The sequence below is a fragment of the Dermacentor variabilis genome, chromosome 11, assembly GCF_050947875.1.
Source record: "Dermacentor variabilis isolate Ectoservices chromosome 11, ASM5094787v1, whole genome shotgun sequence".
Lineage (NCBI taxonomy): Eukaryota > Metazoa > Arthropoda > Arachnida > Ixodida > Ixodidae > Dermacentor > Dermacentor variabilis.
The window spans coordinates 62,179,432-62,196,533 of record NC_134578.1 but is presented as its reverse complement, the minus strand read 5'-3'; the positions used below and the strand labels follow the sequence as shown (position 1 = coordinate 62,196,533).

Here is a 17,102-nt window from a genome sequence, read left to right as displayed (position 1 = left end):
GTGGCTGCAAAAGCAATATTTTACAAACTGGCGGTACTGACATCCTTGTAGGTCATCAACATTGTTTGGAGTTCTAGGAGGGTCTATCTATCAAAAGCATCAATGATCCTAATGCCCTTTACCAACGTTTCCCATCAAGCTTTAAAGTACCCGCTCTCCTCTTCACGCTGATTCGTTTATCGCTGCCAAATCAGAATGCTTTGGCTGGGAGGTATTAGAAGAAGCGCTCTCGTATTCAAACCATCACACTCAAGTACTAAACAACCTCAGTCTCATGAAATTAGATGAATAAATCCTTCCTTGTTAAAAGATGTTACCAAGCAATTTTGCTAGTCTCTGTGCAGCGATAATTTCTTTTGTATAAATTATAATGTAATGTATCCCGCATTATTGAAAAAATTTAATTCTTCCGAAAGATTTTAGTATTGGGTTTATGGTAGGTTTGGTATATTTAAAAGGGGACACGTACTGAAAACATCTGAGGAACACGCTCTCAGCTGGTATTTCAAGCGGACTTCAATATGTTAATTTCTCCTTCAATTCGCATGAATCAAAATTTGAGCCACCTTTTCTTCCATATTGCAATTTGCAGTTTTTTTTCATATTTTCTACATAATTTTACGGAAATCACGTTGCATCGTTCAAATTATTTTTCACTTAATCTAGGCCACAATGCGCGTATGAGATCTTTGCAAGTTTGTCTTCTCATGGAATTAGTTGGTAAATTTAGGCTACCTAACCTACAGTACGTCAAGGTCAGTTTAGCATTTGAGTTCGACTTCATGGTCTCATCCTAAAACACGATTTTATAGGTTTCCATGTTCGTGAATCAAGATGCATATTATGTGTTCCTTGCATACAAGCGTGAGCAAGCGACGCGATGCGTTAAGGCAGGGTCTGAAAACATTTCCCATGAGGTTATCGAAGGTTGCGTAACTATAACTGTTTAATCTTTGCTATTTGATCAGTTGCTTCCCTTGCTTGAACTGCGCATACTTGGTGATGTATGCAGCTGCATATTCCTAGGAAGTACAAGAAATGTTTTGCTGACGAATTCACCACTCGAAAAAGGGGCGGCTCGCTGAGGACACTGCTATTTTGAAAAATAAACACTGTTGTGCTTGTGCGTTTGACAGACCTTTCCACAGACATTCTCGGACAGATGCCTGTCGCAATGAAACAGGATAGTGCATGACACTAAATTATCTTGAATTGGAAATCGAAAGCTTTTTATTTTGGCGGGGCGACCGAACAGGTAGACAAACTATTCTCTGTCGGACATATTACATTTATTGGTCATGCGGTTCTGTAAACAAAGTTTTCTTCGTCGGACATATTAAACTTATTGGTCATTCGCCTTTGCAGACATCGCGTGGTTTTGTTTGATAACGGGCGAAACATGCAGGCTGACCTTCCCTCTCTCCCCCCGTGGGTCGAAACTAGCATCACAGAGTGCCATTTTTGTAAGGATCTTGTAAAGACATAAATCTAACAAAAATACGGGATAAATTCGTTGAGGGCGAAAGAGCATATTACGAACTACTTTATAAGTGCATATATAAGCTATACAACAGCTAGCATCCGATGTCTGCATTGAAGGTAGTGTTCGGTATATTTTAATAATCTTGCATTATCGAAAGGAAGCACGAGATATTCGTATGACTCTTTAGATGATTAGGCGTGCCTGTTCCGCTGGGTTATGTCTTGGAGACTCTCCATTTTGTTTAATAAACGTGTGGCCAATTGGTCAATGGCAATGTTAAGCTTCAAAAGAGTAGAAATGATTGAAATTTGTCAGAATAGCAAGTCCACATTGATCAAGCAGTGGCGTCCACACTCGTAATGCAAACATTTAACGGGAGCCCCACAGAATCCTGTGGGTAATAGAATATTCAATGAAACGCTAGCAATCACATTGTTAAGGAAAAGGTTTACCCCGAACTAGATGACACCATTGTTTGACGCCACCGCTGCTGCGTCGTCTGTTGTTTAATAGCCAGCACTCGCCGGTGGACCGACTGTTGTGTCCTTGAGTTCGGTTGTGAAAAATCTTGTGTAGGTTGTGATGAGATTTCGTTACTTGGCGGAGGCTCAGCACTTTGTAGTGGACTTCCTGATGTCATTGAAGAACTCCAAGGCCCTGAGGTTGAGGGACCACTCCATGATGGTTGCGTGAGCCGATTTGAAAGTGGTTGAACTGCTCCGTTAACCAGCTGCGGCGCCGTATTCTTCTGCTGACCCACTACCGGAATTCTACTGCTCCATGGTGAATGGGTACCCGTTTGTGAACTCGAGGTCCCCATTGGGGTGCTCGGAGCAGGCAGTGAATTGGTTGCGAAGTTTCCACTGCTCCATTGCTGTTGTGTGCCCTGCGGTTGTAGACCTAACGACCCTGCAGGGTTCCATTGTTGCGGCGGGGATGTCGGCATCATTCCCGGGCGCGACTGCTGCAGCGCTGTGTTTTGGTTTTGCGTAGGTAGTGCCCCATTGATCCATTGTTGCGGCGCCCTCTGCTGCTGATTTGGTGGCGCTATTTGGCCACTCCCTGGCTGCTGTCCAGGCCGCTGTTGATATGGTGGCATTATGCCAACACCTTGCTGGGGATTTTGTGGTTGAATTCCGTTATTCCATTGTTGTTGTGCTCCTGGCTGTGATACTGCTTGGCCATTCCATAACGGCTGTCCGAACTGCGGAGGAAATGGTAACGCGCTTCCAGGGCCCTGCTGCTTAGGTGAAATCCCGCCACTCCATGGTTGCTGCGGCGGCTGATGAGAACTCGATGAAGCCGTTGGATTATTCCATGGTGCTGGTACATTTCCAGAACTAGATTGCCCAGGATTTCCTTGCTGTGGATTTGATGGAATTCCTCCATTCCATGGATGTGTACTCTGCTGGGAAGTCGTGGGATTAGTCCAAGATGATTGTGGCGTCTGCTGTTTAAACGGCGGTGCCCCTGCGGTACTGGATTGAGTTGGGTTTTGTTGTGATGGAAGAGTGTTACCCGGAACACCCGGCATCACTGGAGAAGGCCCTTGTACCTCTGCGTTTGTCAAACAGTAAATAGTATAAATGTCTTGTGCATCAGACAAAGAGTGTTACTTATGTACATGAGCAAATCTCGCATCACACTTTGGCCACAAGACATTTTATATAACACATATGAACTAAAGAGGCTGTTCGCAGGTAAGTAAATAAGTATGGCGTAAGTGGTAGCATAAATCTTTCAAATAGACATTGAAGGTATAACGCGTCATCTGACAGTCAGAGACATAGCGTGTGATCACCTTTGCAAAAGAAATTACAGCCATTATGTTTTGAAAGCATCCCTAACTTTTCTACGTGAACCAACAAAGTGACGCTAATCTGTGCTGACGTTTAAAGTGCCGACCTCCATCTAATATTACTGTGGCCTCATGTTCATCGAACCCGATCCAACAACTTCACAATGCTCCAGGATCAAACGAACAGGCTATCGCGTAAGCAAGTGGACCGTATGACCTTGCTCTCCCGTGCCCCGGCACCAACTGCTAACGCTAAAGAGCGCAGCTCTCCACCATACCCAGCCTCGCAACGCGCGCACTTGACCCGGAAAACTACGTTAAGGGTACGTGGCCTTACATTACACACATATGATCGTACGCTTCTGTATTCGCGTGAAGCTAAACGAGGGTTCAACCTTTCGGAGAAAGATCTGATCTTCACGTAATCACCCCAGTGAATCTAGCGCAACATCGCATCATTCGTATAGGCTCATGGTATACCGTTTTTTGTAGTTTTAAAACACGCAATATTCCTCTTTTCCACAAAACAACCATGGCATATGTTGCGTCTTTAACAGGAAGCAATATCAAATATGATTACGCGCAAATAAATAAAGCTTACGGCTCAAATTATTGGATACCACGCGCACTTAGTTTTTGAATACCTTTGAGTCAGTCTGGGCTATTTGTAATATGTGCATATTAGTACGAGCTCGATGATGGATATGTATTATTAATTGAATAAAGCTAGGAATAACGCAGGTTAATGACTTAACTAACACCTAAATGACTTCAGCATTCCGCTGCTTAGCAGTACGTTAAGCAGTGTGTTTGCCGCTGCGTTGGCTACATTTCCACGGAAAACAAATGCAAAAATATTGCGTACAAAGAATGCGGCTAACACGAAAAACTTACATATGGTAAAAATGTTTTGTTGGATCCCTCAAATTGCCTCTCATTGTTCCAAGGTATCGCTTCGAAAGGTTAAGCCTTAAGAATAAGGATGTTGGAGAAATTCGTAGCGTTATGCGCAGCTCCTAGCTGAGCCATGTTCTAACGATCTATTTTGATCTGACTAGCTAGAACGTGGTACAGAAAATCAGCATCATTGAGTCGAGCTTCCTTAGTGAGCAGCGTTGCAATGTCGCGCACGTATCTTGCAAATCCAGCTGGCACATGTTATTACGTAATGCTGAGAAAGCATACTTCTGGCGTATTTTCTACATTCTCATAGCACCATGCAGTCTACCACAATAAACAAGTATAATATGTCGCTACGACCGTCTTTAAGGCATATTAAACAGCCTGAAGCCCATGATTTTGATAAATTGTTTTGTCAAACGGTATCGCTACATAACGCATTAGGGGCGCATTATAAATATAAAAGGCAATACTAAAAAAGCGATGACCATCATCGGTGTATTTTTATGTGTGCTTCAGGACGATAGCCTCTCCCAGCGATCTGCGAGTGCCCCTGTCTTGCGCTAACTGCTTCATACTTGCGCCTGAACATTTCTCAGTTTCATCGCCGCACCTCCTTTTCTACTGTCCTCGACTGTGCTTTCCTTCCCTTGGTACCTATTCTGTACTAATGGTACACCAGCTATTCACCCTACGCATGAAATGACCTGCCCGAGTTCATTTCTTTTTTCTCGTAATGTCAACTCGAAGATGCGCTTTCCGCGTTTGCACTCCACACCGCTCACTTCTTGTCTCTTAAGGTTATGTCTAAGATTTTTCGTAACATCGTTGTTTGCGCGAGGGTTAACTTGTTCTCCAGCTTCTGTGTTAACCTGCAAGTTTCTGCTTCATATGTATCTACCGGTAGAGTACAATGATTGTGCACTTTTCTTTGCAACGAAAGGGCTAAGATACTAGTAATGATTTGGTAATGGGGGCTGCCGTATGCACCTCGACCCATTTTTATTCTTCTGTAGTTTCCATGTCATTATCAAGGTCCCGTGTCACCAACTTAGATAACCGTATTCATCCACATATTGTGGAGGCTGACTGTTGATTATGAATACTTGTTCCCTTGCCAGTCTATTGAACATTGGCTTTGGCTTTTGCATATTTTTCTTCAACCCTCGCGCTGACGCTTTCGCTGTTGATGTCCTCAAGCACTTGTTGCAAATTCATCCCCCGTGTAGCTGAACAAGACAATGTCATTTGAAAATCTAAGGTCATCGACATATTTGCTGTTGATGCTCACTCCTAATTGGTCCCATTAGAGTACTTTATACTCTAAATAATATATAATACTTTATAATAATTTAATACTCTAAACATGCAGTGAATAGGATTTGAGAGATTGTGTCTCCTTATTTCACCACTTTCTAAATAAGTAATATCTATTTTTTGTTCAGAACAAAGGTAGCTTTTGAGTGTTTGTAGCTGTTTCGCAATATATTCGCGTAGACGCCCTATAGTAATTGGTTATGCACTACCTCCGTGACTTATGGTATCACTACGGAATCAAATGTATTTTACAATCTCTATGAAACCTTTATAGAGTGGTTAACTGTACTCTACGAATTTCTCAATTACCAGATTGATAACACGTATGTGATCCATTGTAGAAGATCCCTTCGTTAAGCTAGCCTGCTCTCATGGTTGATTGTAGTCAAGTGTTGCGCTCATTATATTGTAAATTACCTTGGTGCATATTTTTTTTACAATTCTTAAGGCCTATGTGTCAATAATTATTCAGTTTTTAACGTTTTCCTCCTTATTGGTTATCTAATGTTGACTTTCATGCAGCTTTCTGGTACACTTGAAGTCGTGAGGCATTGCGTATAAAACATCTCCTCCATATTTGATGAACTCGATTGCTATTCCATCGTCTCCTGGCACTTTACACGGAAATATTTCCTATCATATATGCTTAAATATATAATAATTTCACCTCAATCTCTGAATCAGCTCGTCTTAACGTTTAGTGAGTGGTGACAACCACTGTAACGGGGTCACATGGTTCATTTCAACTTTCAGTGATTCAGTAGCGTGTATAAATAGCACGCTACACGACAATTCTTTGGTTCGATTCGTTGCTGTCCGAACCCTTTGGTGTCTGATCCGTTGGGGTATGATGTCCTAAGCGCAATGCCAGATTACGTCCATTGAGATCCAATACCTCTATTTTTAATGTAATAGCGATGTGGGTATGGCTGATCGCATATGCATTTGGCTCCAAAAGCTAAGTTTCCTATCAACTTTTCACTTACACGCCATAGACTGCATGCCTCAATGTATATTATCAGCAAGGTGAACGACAAAATAAAGAATGGACGCGAAAAGTACATGTTGTTTCTGAAGGTAAAACGCAGGTAAACATTACCGAAATGAGGTCGCATGGCAGCACACCACTATGCCTGATTTGTACTGCAAACCAAACTTCTAAACCAGGAAAGCGCATTTTACACATTTTTTAATACCGACACTCTGAGCACTTCGTCATGCAGGTCTTCTTCTAAAGCTAAACATCATTACTATTCATCCTTGGGTTGCTTTTGATGCCCGTGCTGAAGTTTCCTGAACTGCAGCCTCAATATTAAGAAATCTTTTGTAGAAAGCAATGCTGAAGAACATCAAAATCAGCGAAAGCTTTCTCAAGTTATTCTACCTTATCATGGTACTTTCATTTTCAACCATATACTGGTATAGTAGGGCAGCGCACTTCCGTGGTCGTACCTCCGACTTAGGTAATCACTGCTTGTTACTTCTTCAAAAATAACATTTCGTCATTGCTACTTTATGATGTGCGGTAATGTTAACCCTATAGCATGCCTATATTGCTGCTCTCAATGGGCACTGCGCGTTTCTTTTCCCTTTCAAACGAGAAACTCCCACATGAAATTTAGGAAAATAAAATCAAATAGTGACTGACACGTTCTTTTTCATTAACAAAGCTCTATATTTAAATATCACTTTTGGACGACGTAATACGCAAAGTATTCATACACATCTCAATTGTTTTATCACACAGGACAACAGATACAGACAGAGGGATCTAAAACCTTCTATGAAGGCAGTACTAATATGTCGTACACACCAAGCTTCGCTTTGCAGCTCAGGTCGTCGCCGTCAGTCGTTGTCGCGTCTTTCCTTCTTGCGATTTCACGTTTTAACTTCCTCTCATCTTCGCGGAAGGCACTTCGATTTGCTTCCCTAACCACCATCAAATATCCCACTATACTTCCCTGGTATCACTGCTCCCCGCGCAATGTTTTTCAAAATATATCGTCGTCTGCTCAGCTATGTTTCAAATAACTTCTTGCGAATGCACTCAGAGAAAGATCAGCCATGAAAGCCACACAAAGGCAAATTAAGATATCGCTTTCAAAATTACGTGTCTGATGATTGGGCTTGAAGCTTGGTCGCCCAGCGCCACAGCCAGATACCCTACATAATATGCCACTCTTGTATTCTTGACTAGACAGAGTAATGACCTTGCTAGTTCCGCTTTCTTAAAAGCCAGCTCTTTCAGACGCTTGATCTGTGTGTGAGTCATGCAGCAAACATTTTTTAAAGAATCACAGTAAAAATTATCAACACGTTTACAGAAAAGCTCACGCTTGATTACGGCGAAACCTTCGCACGAATTTTATAACATTATTCACATTTTTATTTTGTCTTCATTTTCCCGCAAACACTTTTCATACCAATTCAGAATCATCATCATATTATGCCCACACAACTCCCTTTCATCTTTCTAAATACAGTGACGCACGTCTGCATGGACCGTGTATGGTTTCTCGTAACGTTGTCGCATTTAACTGTGTTTAAAAGGGGGGGGGGAAATTACTTTCTACCCCAATCTGTCAATTTCATTCACTGTTATATATATGACAGTGTGCTCGATTGTGCTGCAAAATTATTTTTCTTCCACGTCATTCATCATGAAACGAGCGAGGGAGCTTCTTCAGTACGTGAACGCATCAATGAAACTTATTTGTAAGATAAGCTTTCACTCATATCCTCAAGGCCACTACGCCTACCTCTGCCACTACCGCTGTTGTGTGTATTATTAATTGCATATGTTTACTGAGAACCAAATCAGTCTTGTTGTTGGCCTCAGTCGCAGCCATCCGATGAAGACCGCATAGGTATGAACATGACCGCCTGGGCATCTTTCAATTTATTCACCTTGCTTCGCGCACTTGCCGAACTCATTCTTCCGTTGCCTGCGCAAGCCGAAGGCTCAAACGTAACTTTTCGGCTGCAGTTTGCTTTCACCGAAAACAGTTCTAGCAGCGCACATTTGTAAAACGAGACATCACGCACTGTCATTTCCTTATGGGCACTACTTACTAATGTATGTCACACGTCGACGTCAACTGGTTCGTATGCAGAATGCTATGAATGTGTACAATGGCTCCTCGTTCTTCGAAATACACGTTCTTGCGCCCTTTCAGAAATGCATAACAAAAATAGTTGTCCGTCATTTTATGTGTGACCCTTCTACTAAAGGAAGTGAGAGTGCCCCAGTTCACTTTGTCCCGCACTGCGTCACGTAACACTTTCAGACGCTGTGTGAAACCACCACGCAGTTGTGATCTGGCCTGCGTGGCCCAGACACGAGAACTTGCACCTGTTGCGTCTCATTTAGGGACATGCGTTGCCTGCGAGTGCTTCCTCGTTCTGTCCTCACTGAAGTTTCGGGCTTAGTGTTCTGTAAGTGGCGTCAGTCATTTTCATCAGCTACAGCCTACGCGTCGCGCCTGCAAGGTATACTTTAGGCAGGGACTCCACTACAGATGGCGCCGGTGAAGCTTGAGTTACCAACATGTCGTACCTATATTATAGTATGTACCAGTCGGCTGCTGAATGCGGCTGGCGCACTGGAGCACGAAAGCCGGCAACTAAGGCCGATAAACTCACACTCTTGCAATGCATTGGTAAGATATGTCTGTGAATAAAGTCTGTTTCGATTTATTAGTATTTTCAGTATATTTAAGAGGCACATAAGGAGCGCTGATCTTACAGACACACTCAAGTTGACATACCCGCACGTCACATAAAACAATGCTGTTGGAAATACAGATTTACTCTCAGGATTCATAGTCATGAATTTAAAATACATGATTGCGGGAAAGAAAAATCGCAAATCGGAGACTCAAAGTGGAACTCTTGAGATATGTCATCTACAATAGCGTTGGTGTCAATGTACTTACTTGCCCTACAAGTGCGTTGGCATTCTGCCAAAGTGGGGAAGTTGTTTCCTTTGTATGTGCATCCTTGTTCCATGAAGCAGGCATCTTTCACAGTATTAAAGTAGTAAACGGGAAATATTTCAGATCCGCAGCTGGATAAAGGGCGATGCATGAAGCATACCGCAACTGAAATAGAAATAAATTGGGTTTAGCAATCAGAATCAGAGTAATTTCATGGAGATTGTTCGTTCTTATTGCAATAGTGGTAACAGCTATATACACCAACCACAGTGTTATATGAGTCTTATCTATTTTAATACTTCTGCATGCTACCCTGGTGCTATATATATATATATATATATATATATATATATATATATATATATATATATTATAAGCCACATGAAAGAATGAATGGTTTATGATGCGCGAAAGAAAGTCGTAAGACACAAAAGATCGCACTTGTGCACTGAGAGCTTTCCAATATTCTATAGTGTGGACTGAACACTGTATTTAGATGGTAATGTGCGGTGATAATAAGAACTACTCACCGCATACCAGCGTCCATAATTACTGCTGATCCAATGTGTGTGCCACCTATAACTTTGGATTTATTGGCGGAAGTCTTCTCACGAGAGTGGCGAATATCAAGCAAATTAATCACGACAGCGAATCGCATTTTAATGTTGCACTGTGATGGACCTTATACTATCAGCAACGGCTATAATTACGACTTCAAACCCTTGTAGTGTGGCTATGTTTACTATTTGGGCCGTAATCGTTAGAAAGACGTTCAATACTGAAATAAACACTAAACAAGTTTCGCTTACCAAGGGTCCAAATAGAGTCTACATGATACACACATTTGTAACGCGTGGTTAATTACCAGTCATAATATATGTGTTACAGAAGAAAACTTCCAAACCGCTACCATATCCCGTCCCTAAAGTCATGCCAGCAGCCGCAGCTAGTATTTAAGGTTTCTATTCGGCCTGTAAATATCATTCCGTGCACTGACATATTAACACAGAGTGAAAAAACTCTACCTCTCACCATTCCCCTTATCAGGAAATCACTGGCCACGTCTACGTCAGGTTGCGAACTTGAAGACGCCACAATGACTTTAACCCGTCTAACTACATATAACCGTCCCTCAGGGCACATAAAAACTATGCAGCACCGTTACCACATCATGTGTAAGTGGACAGCAGTACGCCACTCATACTTGTTCATCTTGAAACTCACCTTCTCCCCCAAGAGCTGAAAATAATATGCCGAGCGTCTTAGCAGAAACGTGCGCTTCGTCTGCACCGTTCTGATTTGCAGGTGCCCTTGTGCGTTACCTTACGCGGGTTCTGGGGCATACAGAGCAGGTCAAAGACATACTAGCCTTTTAGCATTGCAGCTGGCACAGTTTTAATATGTAGCTGGTAAATAAAGACGTATGGTGCTTTTAAATTGCGACCATCGAAGACACTCAACATGATAGTTGCTTTTACTTGCACATCTCTTACATATTGGGTGTTCAACTGGCCATCTGCTTACTTTCCGAGAAGGTAGCAGAGGAAAAATAACGACTCCCCTCATCTATCGTTCTGTGTTCGTCAACACCGCATGAAAAATGCACGCGCGAGCAGTCGGCGAGCTTTGGATTGCGGAATAGACTCAAGTGCTTTGGTGCAGCTTGGCTCACCATATGTTTCAGTGCCAGATCATCGTGGCCTCCCACATCCACACTCTTTGAGCACGGTCCGAGCACCACGTGCAGTGCCCATAAAGGAATGTCATGGTTGCTATTAGGTCTCTTCCCAGCGCAACCACTGCTTCTTTTCGTTCAACTCCGCCTCAGGGATGCCGGCGTTATGTTACCAATAGTTGTTGTACTCAAGAAAGTTCCGATTTTACGGGTCAAACGCACAATATAAATATGAGGCCCATTGCTTTGTGGAATAAGAATTTATTTTACCATCTGGGAAGTTTAAATTGCACCTCACTCAAAGACTGACCATTTTTCATTTCATCTCAATTAAAATGCGGCTGACGCGGCCGCAATAATTGCGAATAAGGTAAGCAATACAAAGCCCAATCCACTACGGTATCGCGCCGGTCCGGTCTTGTACGCAGAAAAGACGAGATCCGGGTGTGACAGTTATAATAGACGTTAGCACAGGACAACGCTCGGTCCTGTGCTCTTCACTCACTTGTTCTGTGTTGCGCTGTCCCAGATTTTATTCTAAAGTTATTATGGCATGCCTCTGTTTCCATTGTATCATGAAATACCTTATAAAGGATGGGGGAAGCACAAGATTTCTGCCGCTACCATCGCATATAAATTAACAAGTAGTTGGTGTTCTATTAATAAAAATTGAAATATGCCTTCAACCCCAAGATTTCGCACACTGATTTTACTATTGCATTGATTTATGTTTAATACCTTCGTCCTGAGCTTCACATACTATAGGAAGAATGATTTGCATAGGAAAAATTAGAGACCGTACATTTCACTGTGCGTTATGCCCTCTGAGGAATGAAACTAGTTCACAATTGAGATTGGTCTCTAAGATTCTGGCTTTCCAAGTTTTAGGCGCGAAGGGAAGATTATCGAAATGGACGAATTTTCGAAATTGAACTTTCTTTCACTACTGGCATAGGTATATATTGATCGATAAACAAAAAAGTATCAATTTGGCAATGTTTCTCCTTGGCCACGCACTGAAAGCTTGTAGGAACAAAATATAGTTAACTTCACAGCAGCTATTTACAATGGCAAGAACAAACAAAATAATCCGAAAGCATTACACGAAAAGACGCATTACTACGTAAAGTAGTAATTGAAGCTCATGGCCTACCAATTATGAACTGTTAAATTATTGTCGTATTTCTACGAGACCTCGATGCACAATCGATTGCGATCAGTTGCACAAGTGACCATATTGTAGTCGTTGTTATCAAGGAAAATGTGAAGCGCGTTCATGAGAAATCGCCCATATGAATGTGAAAGGCGAAGCAATACAGGAACATGCAAATTGCTTACGGCTTCTGCAATTCGCGCTGCATTCCATGAAAGATTGAAATGGAGCCGTCGTGGAGCATGTGGGCTGGCACAAATTTTTTTTGCGGTCATATTGATATCTGTGCGATCCACATTTGGAAAGAGCTGGTGCGGGTAAGTAGACCTGGCACCTCGGATCGTGAGCTGCGAAAAATCGTATTATGATTAGTACTGTTCTTCCTGAAGGATAGCAAAATTTAAACGAAGCACTTCCAGCCAAACATGTTCTGTTTTACACACGAGCTGTGATACGCTAGGTTCTGTGGCGGTTTCTGTGCGTAATCAAAAGGGATGGCGGCCACCTCAGAGCTAATAGAGCTAAAGCACGAAGCAAAAGCGCATCGCCGGGTATGGCCCAGCTGCGTTTCGTCGCGAGAAGTTTCAAAACATATTGTGATAAAAAATATCGTAAGAAATAACTGAAAGCGGAATATACACTGTTTAGCTTGTATTGCGGCTTTACGTCACGAGCTCTAGAGGCAGACCACGTAACCTTATCTCAGTTCACTTCCACTCATGCAATAGGTAGGCCGCGTTCGTTGAGGACTACGGAGGAACAGCGCGCTTATGAAGGAGCGCCATCGGAATCAGAAGTGAAAATGTGCGCGGTGACAGCGGGACACACGGCACGTAATGCGGTCGAAGATCGTGCCGCAAACGCCAAGTGCATGCACCTTTGCTTGGATCACTCCTACCGAATCCACCCTCACCGTAATTGCGGGTGATATCACCGTAGACGTGTCTCATGGAGACGAAAAGTGGTTCGCAGCCTTTCTCTTAGAAAGGTTCGACATTCAGCGTTACACAAACATCAGTGCGCCCACAACGCGTTATTGGTCGTGCATAGACCTTACATTCGCCAAGGACCTTTCCAGTGCCGCCACAGAACCGCTGGCCATATATCATTACAAGCCCAATGATAGTCACCTTGGTGATCAAATAATAAATCCAAAAATTCAAAGAAATAAAGGTTAAAAACAAAAGAAAAGTCTTGAGTACGCAATTTCATAAAATAAAAAAATATCCTGAATAAAACAAGCTCATTGTGGCATGGTATTTTTTCAATCAACCTATTTATTATCAACATCTTCATATTGATATGCACAGCTCCGCTGGTCATCGAACTTCACAGAGTCGAATGGCTGTTAAATTTTTTCCACGTACCGATGCATTTGTTTACCACCTGTGTAAGACATTCTTTAATTGCTGCTGTGTTTAATATAATGCAAACGTAATACCCTAATTTTGCAGTTCACATCTAGAGAAAAGCGTAATTCTGTGCTCTTTGTTTAGAAATGCTCGTGCGACGAGGATTAGATAATATAAAGCTTTATCTTGTTTCCAATATATTTCTTAACAAAGAAATGGTCTTGTGGGATTCAACATTCCGCCAAACACGTTCACAAGACCCTTGCCTTGCGTAGCATAAAAAAATGATACGTACTTTAAATGAACATGCGAAGCTCGAATGAATGCCAAATCAATTACGCAATCCATATACGTGAAATAAAATGCAAAGAATAAAACCATATGTGGTTTGCCTAAATAAAAGGTTTTCAAATACCACAAGAAAGTTACGACTTTGCCGAAATGCATTGCTTCATAACGGATATCGAGCAGCACACTTAAGAACAAAAACACAAAAAACATACACGAACACGGTCTATTGTAGGTGATATCTATCCTTCCTGCTTCATTTTCTGCGTAGGTTTCTAACTTCAGTATGCCATAGACCTGTCAGTCCTGTTATTGCCACAGTTTTATTGCACTGTTTGCATTTTTTCAATATGCAAGGCATTGAACACACTGAAAATGTAGTACTATATGCATTACATATATAGTATAATATACTATACTATATACTATATTGTAGGGCTGCTCGTACCGACAAGGCTGTCGACATCCGCAGGAACCTGCGACATGACCTGGTGCCCTACACAGGGGGATGTGGAGTTAGACGTACGCGCAGTTTTTCGAAGTAGATAGGCATGCCAGAATACGTAGAATAACCGACACCGGTGTCTGCATATTAATCACTTGAGGGTCGCCTAGACTGGTAGGTGGGACAAGACCGCGTTTGGTAGTCGGACCTCGCCGACAATGATGCCATTGCCCGTGGAGTTTCCGCATAGATATCGTCGTCCGCGGCGTTCAATGACTTTCACGTAAGAGTGGGCCGTGAGAATCCAGCGTCCTACGACGGGCAGGTAATCGCGAAACCTGCTGCGGTTGAAGGAACTTTGCGTCAGAGTAGTTCCTAACGAACAATGTGGCGCGTCGTTGACGCCAGATCCGACGACGAGCTCGCATCAACGCTTGCCTCCATGGTTACGTTAAGCAACCCACCGAACATGGTAGTTATTCGCCGCATCTGCAAGGTGTCAAAGGTGCGGCACTGTCGTAGGACGTGAGAAAGCGAGTTCATGTTATCCTTGCAAGTGATGAAATTATACACCTCCTTTGCAATCTCCTTGAGTAGACGGCCAACTTTGTCTTCCTCGGTCATACATGGGTTCACCAACTTACACAACCTAAGGATCTCCTCAGTATTGTCGTGTAAGTCGGCCTAGCATGTTGAACCCTTTGGGCGAATGTCAGCTAGGCACGTTCTTTCTTGACAGTGGTGTCACCGAAACAGCGTTCGATTTCTTCGACGAAAGGGGTCCAGGTGAACAGGGTGTCCTCATGATTCAGTTCCACACGAGCACGGAGTCATTTTGCGAGAACACTACATTTGTACGTTGTGACTTCGCGTCCCACTTGTTGGTCTTGTTCACCCTTTCTTAAAGTGTCAGCCATTCAACGACGTCTTCCCCAGCGTTTTGTTCGTAGGAACTGGCTGCCTGAGCGGGTGAATGGGACAGGAGGGGAGGACGCCGAAGTACATGCGTTAGTAGACATGTCGGGTGGCTGTGGCGAACGGCAGGCAAGGCGACGACTGCTGCGAGAACTTGGAGGGAAAAGTTCTGTTTTCGCACGTGGTACACAGCACTTCCGCCACTAATGTTACAAGTCGTGAGGCATGTATTCAGAAGGCTCGACGCGAAATCACTGGATGGCGCGAGGCTGACATATCTAAAAACAAAGTTCTCCTCGTCCTTCACTCTGTAGAGCCAAAGAGGCTCTTAGGCTTGCTTGTCTACGTGCGCTAGGCTCACAGGATACATCAAAGGCAAGATACGACAGCCGGCACTTATGCGTTGGCGGCTTGGTCTGGTTGTGGAGCCCAGTACGGAAGCGTGGTCTGTGCACAAAGCTTTCGGCGCACTATGATGGCCCTTTTCTGGTACTCGACCACCTAAGCGGGGTGAACTATACCATAGTGCTGTTCATCTCTAATGGCCGACATTCTGCACGGACTCAAGTAACGAATGTCACCAGGCTCAAGCCATGGACCCAGCGCGAATCCGTTTTTCTGGCCCTACGGGGTTCGTCTGGGCGTGGAGCAATATAACGGTGCGTTTGTACGTACGAAGCATAAGGGAAAGAGCGGTGGAAAGGAAGGAAGAGGTGGACTTTGACTTTCGGTCTGGCAGCCTCGTCCCATCCAGTGCTTTCCCACCGAGCCTTCTGAATAAATGCCTCACGCCTTGTAACAATATATATATATATATATATATATATATATATATATATATATATATATATATATATATATATATATATATATATATATATATATGTATATCCATGAATTCCATCTACCCACTTAAACAATGTCAAAAATACGTGGGTCTTAGCAGCTACATTATTTGCCTAAGTATACATGATCGCCGAAGAAGTAAATAACCATAGTGGAAGTTATCAATGCTGTATCAGCAGCGACAGCTAAACATTTAAGACAATTTTACTATCACTATCTGCATATTACCGCAAACTATTGCTTAATAGTGCGTTAGCTTTCAGAGCATGCTGTACACATATTAAACAATGTGGTAGCACTCTGATCAAATATTGCAGTATAATAAGAATGACATAGTAATGGCGCAGTGCTGAAAAAAGTTGCGCATCAATTAATTGAAACTCACCAATGGGTCGCCAAGCGATGGACACCTCAACTACCAATAAAATGATAAATGATGCCTTTATATTCACGTGCATTTTCACTTATCTAAAGCACTGACTGGCCCATATACTTAACTCTTCCTTTATAAGAAATCGCCGTTGTGCTATATACCCTGTAGGCGACGCAATAAAAAGGGAGATTTACAAGATGAATAAAAGACACATTTTTCCCGGAACAGTTGGCGAGCATTGAATGAACCAGTGTATTCTTAAGGTTACAGTGGTCAAGAAAAAATGTGCACACTGCGCAACTCCTCCACCTATTGTTGATGTCCCTCCAACCTGAAATGTTCGAATTATGCGTAAACCTCTACATGATAGATAGAATACATGGCACTCTTACATAAGTAGTTGCACGTCTTTTTGCAATAAAGGACACAATGACTAAAGGCCACTAGCACTATTGTTCTCATTGCATCAGGCATTATCTAAAATAAAAGAAAACCTTTTGAAGGTGCATGGCCTGCCATAACGTGTGTCAGTAGCATAGGCGAAGGATCCAATTCCGACTGGTAAAAGAGGTCTTGTTACTACAAAATTTTCCCCGATTATTTAAATAATGGCTGTGCTGTC

At 42.7% G+C, this 17,102-nt stretch overlaps 1 protein-coding gene across 1 annotated transcript in view; it reads right to left on the bottom strand.

The window, feature by feature from the left end:
• LOC142564859 (uncharacterized) overlaps nucleotides 1–16,722 on the bottom strand; it is a 67,240-nt gene extending 50,518 nt beyond the window's left edge. The window contains exons 1-3 of the mRNA XM_075676039.1: nucleotides 16,493–16,722; nucleotides 12,447–12,608; nucleotides 9,434–9,598 (exon numbers count right to left, since the gene is read on the bottom strand). Of these exons, the coding sequence (XP_075532154.1) occupies nucleotides 9,434–9,598; nucleotides 12,447–12,608; nucleotides 16,493–16,565 (400 nt within the window). The 5' untranslated portion in view covers nucleotides 16,566–16,722. The remainder of the gene's footprint in view (nucleotides 1–9,433; nucleotides 9,599–12,446; nucleotides 12,609–16,492) is intronic.
• Between the last annotated feature and the right edge of the window lie 380 nt (nucleotides 16,723–17,102).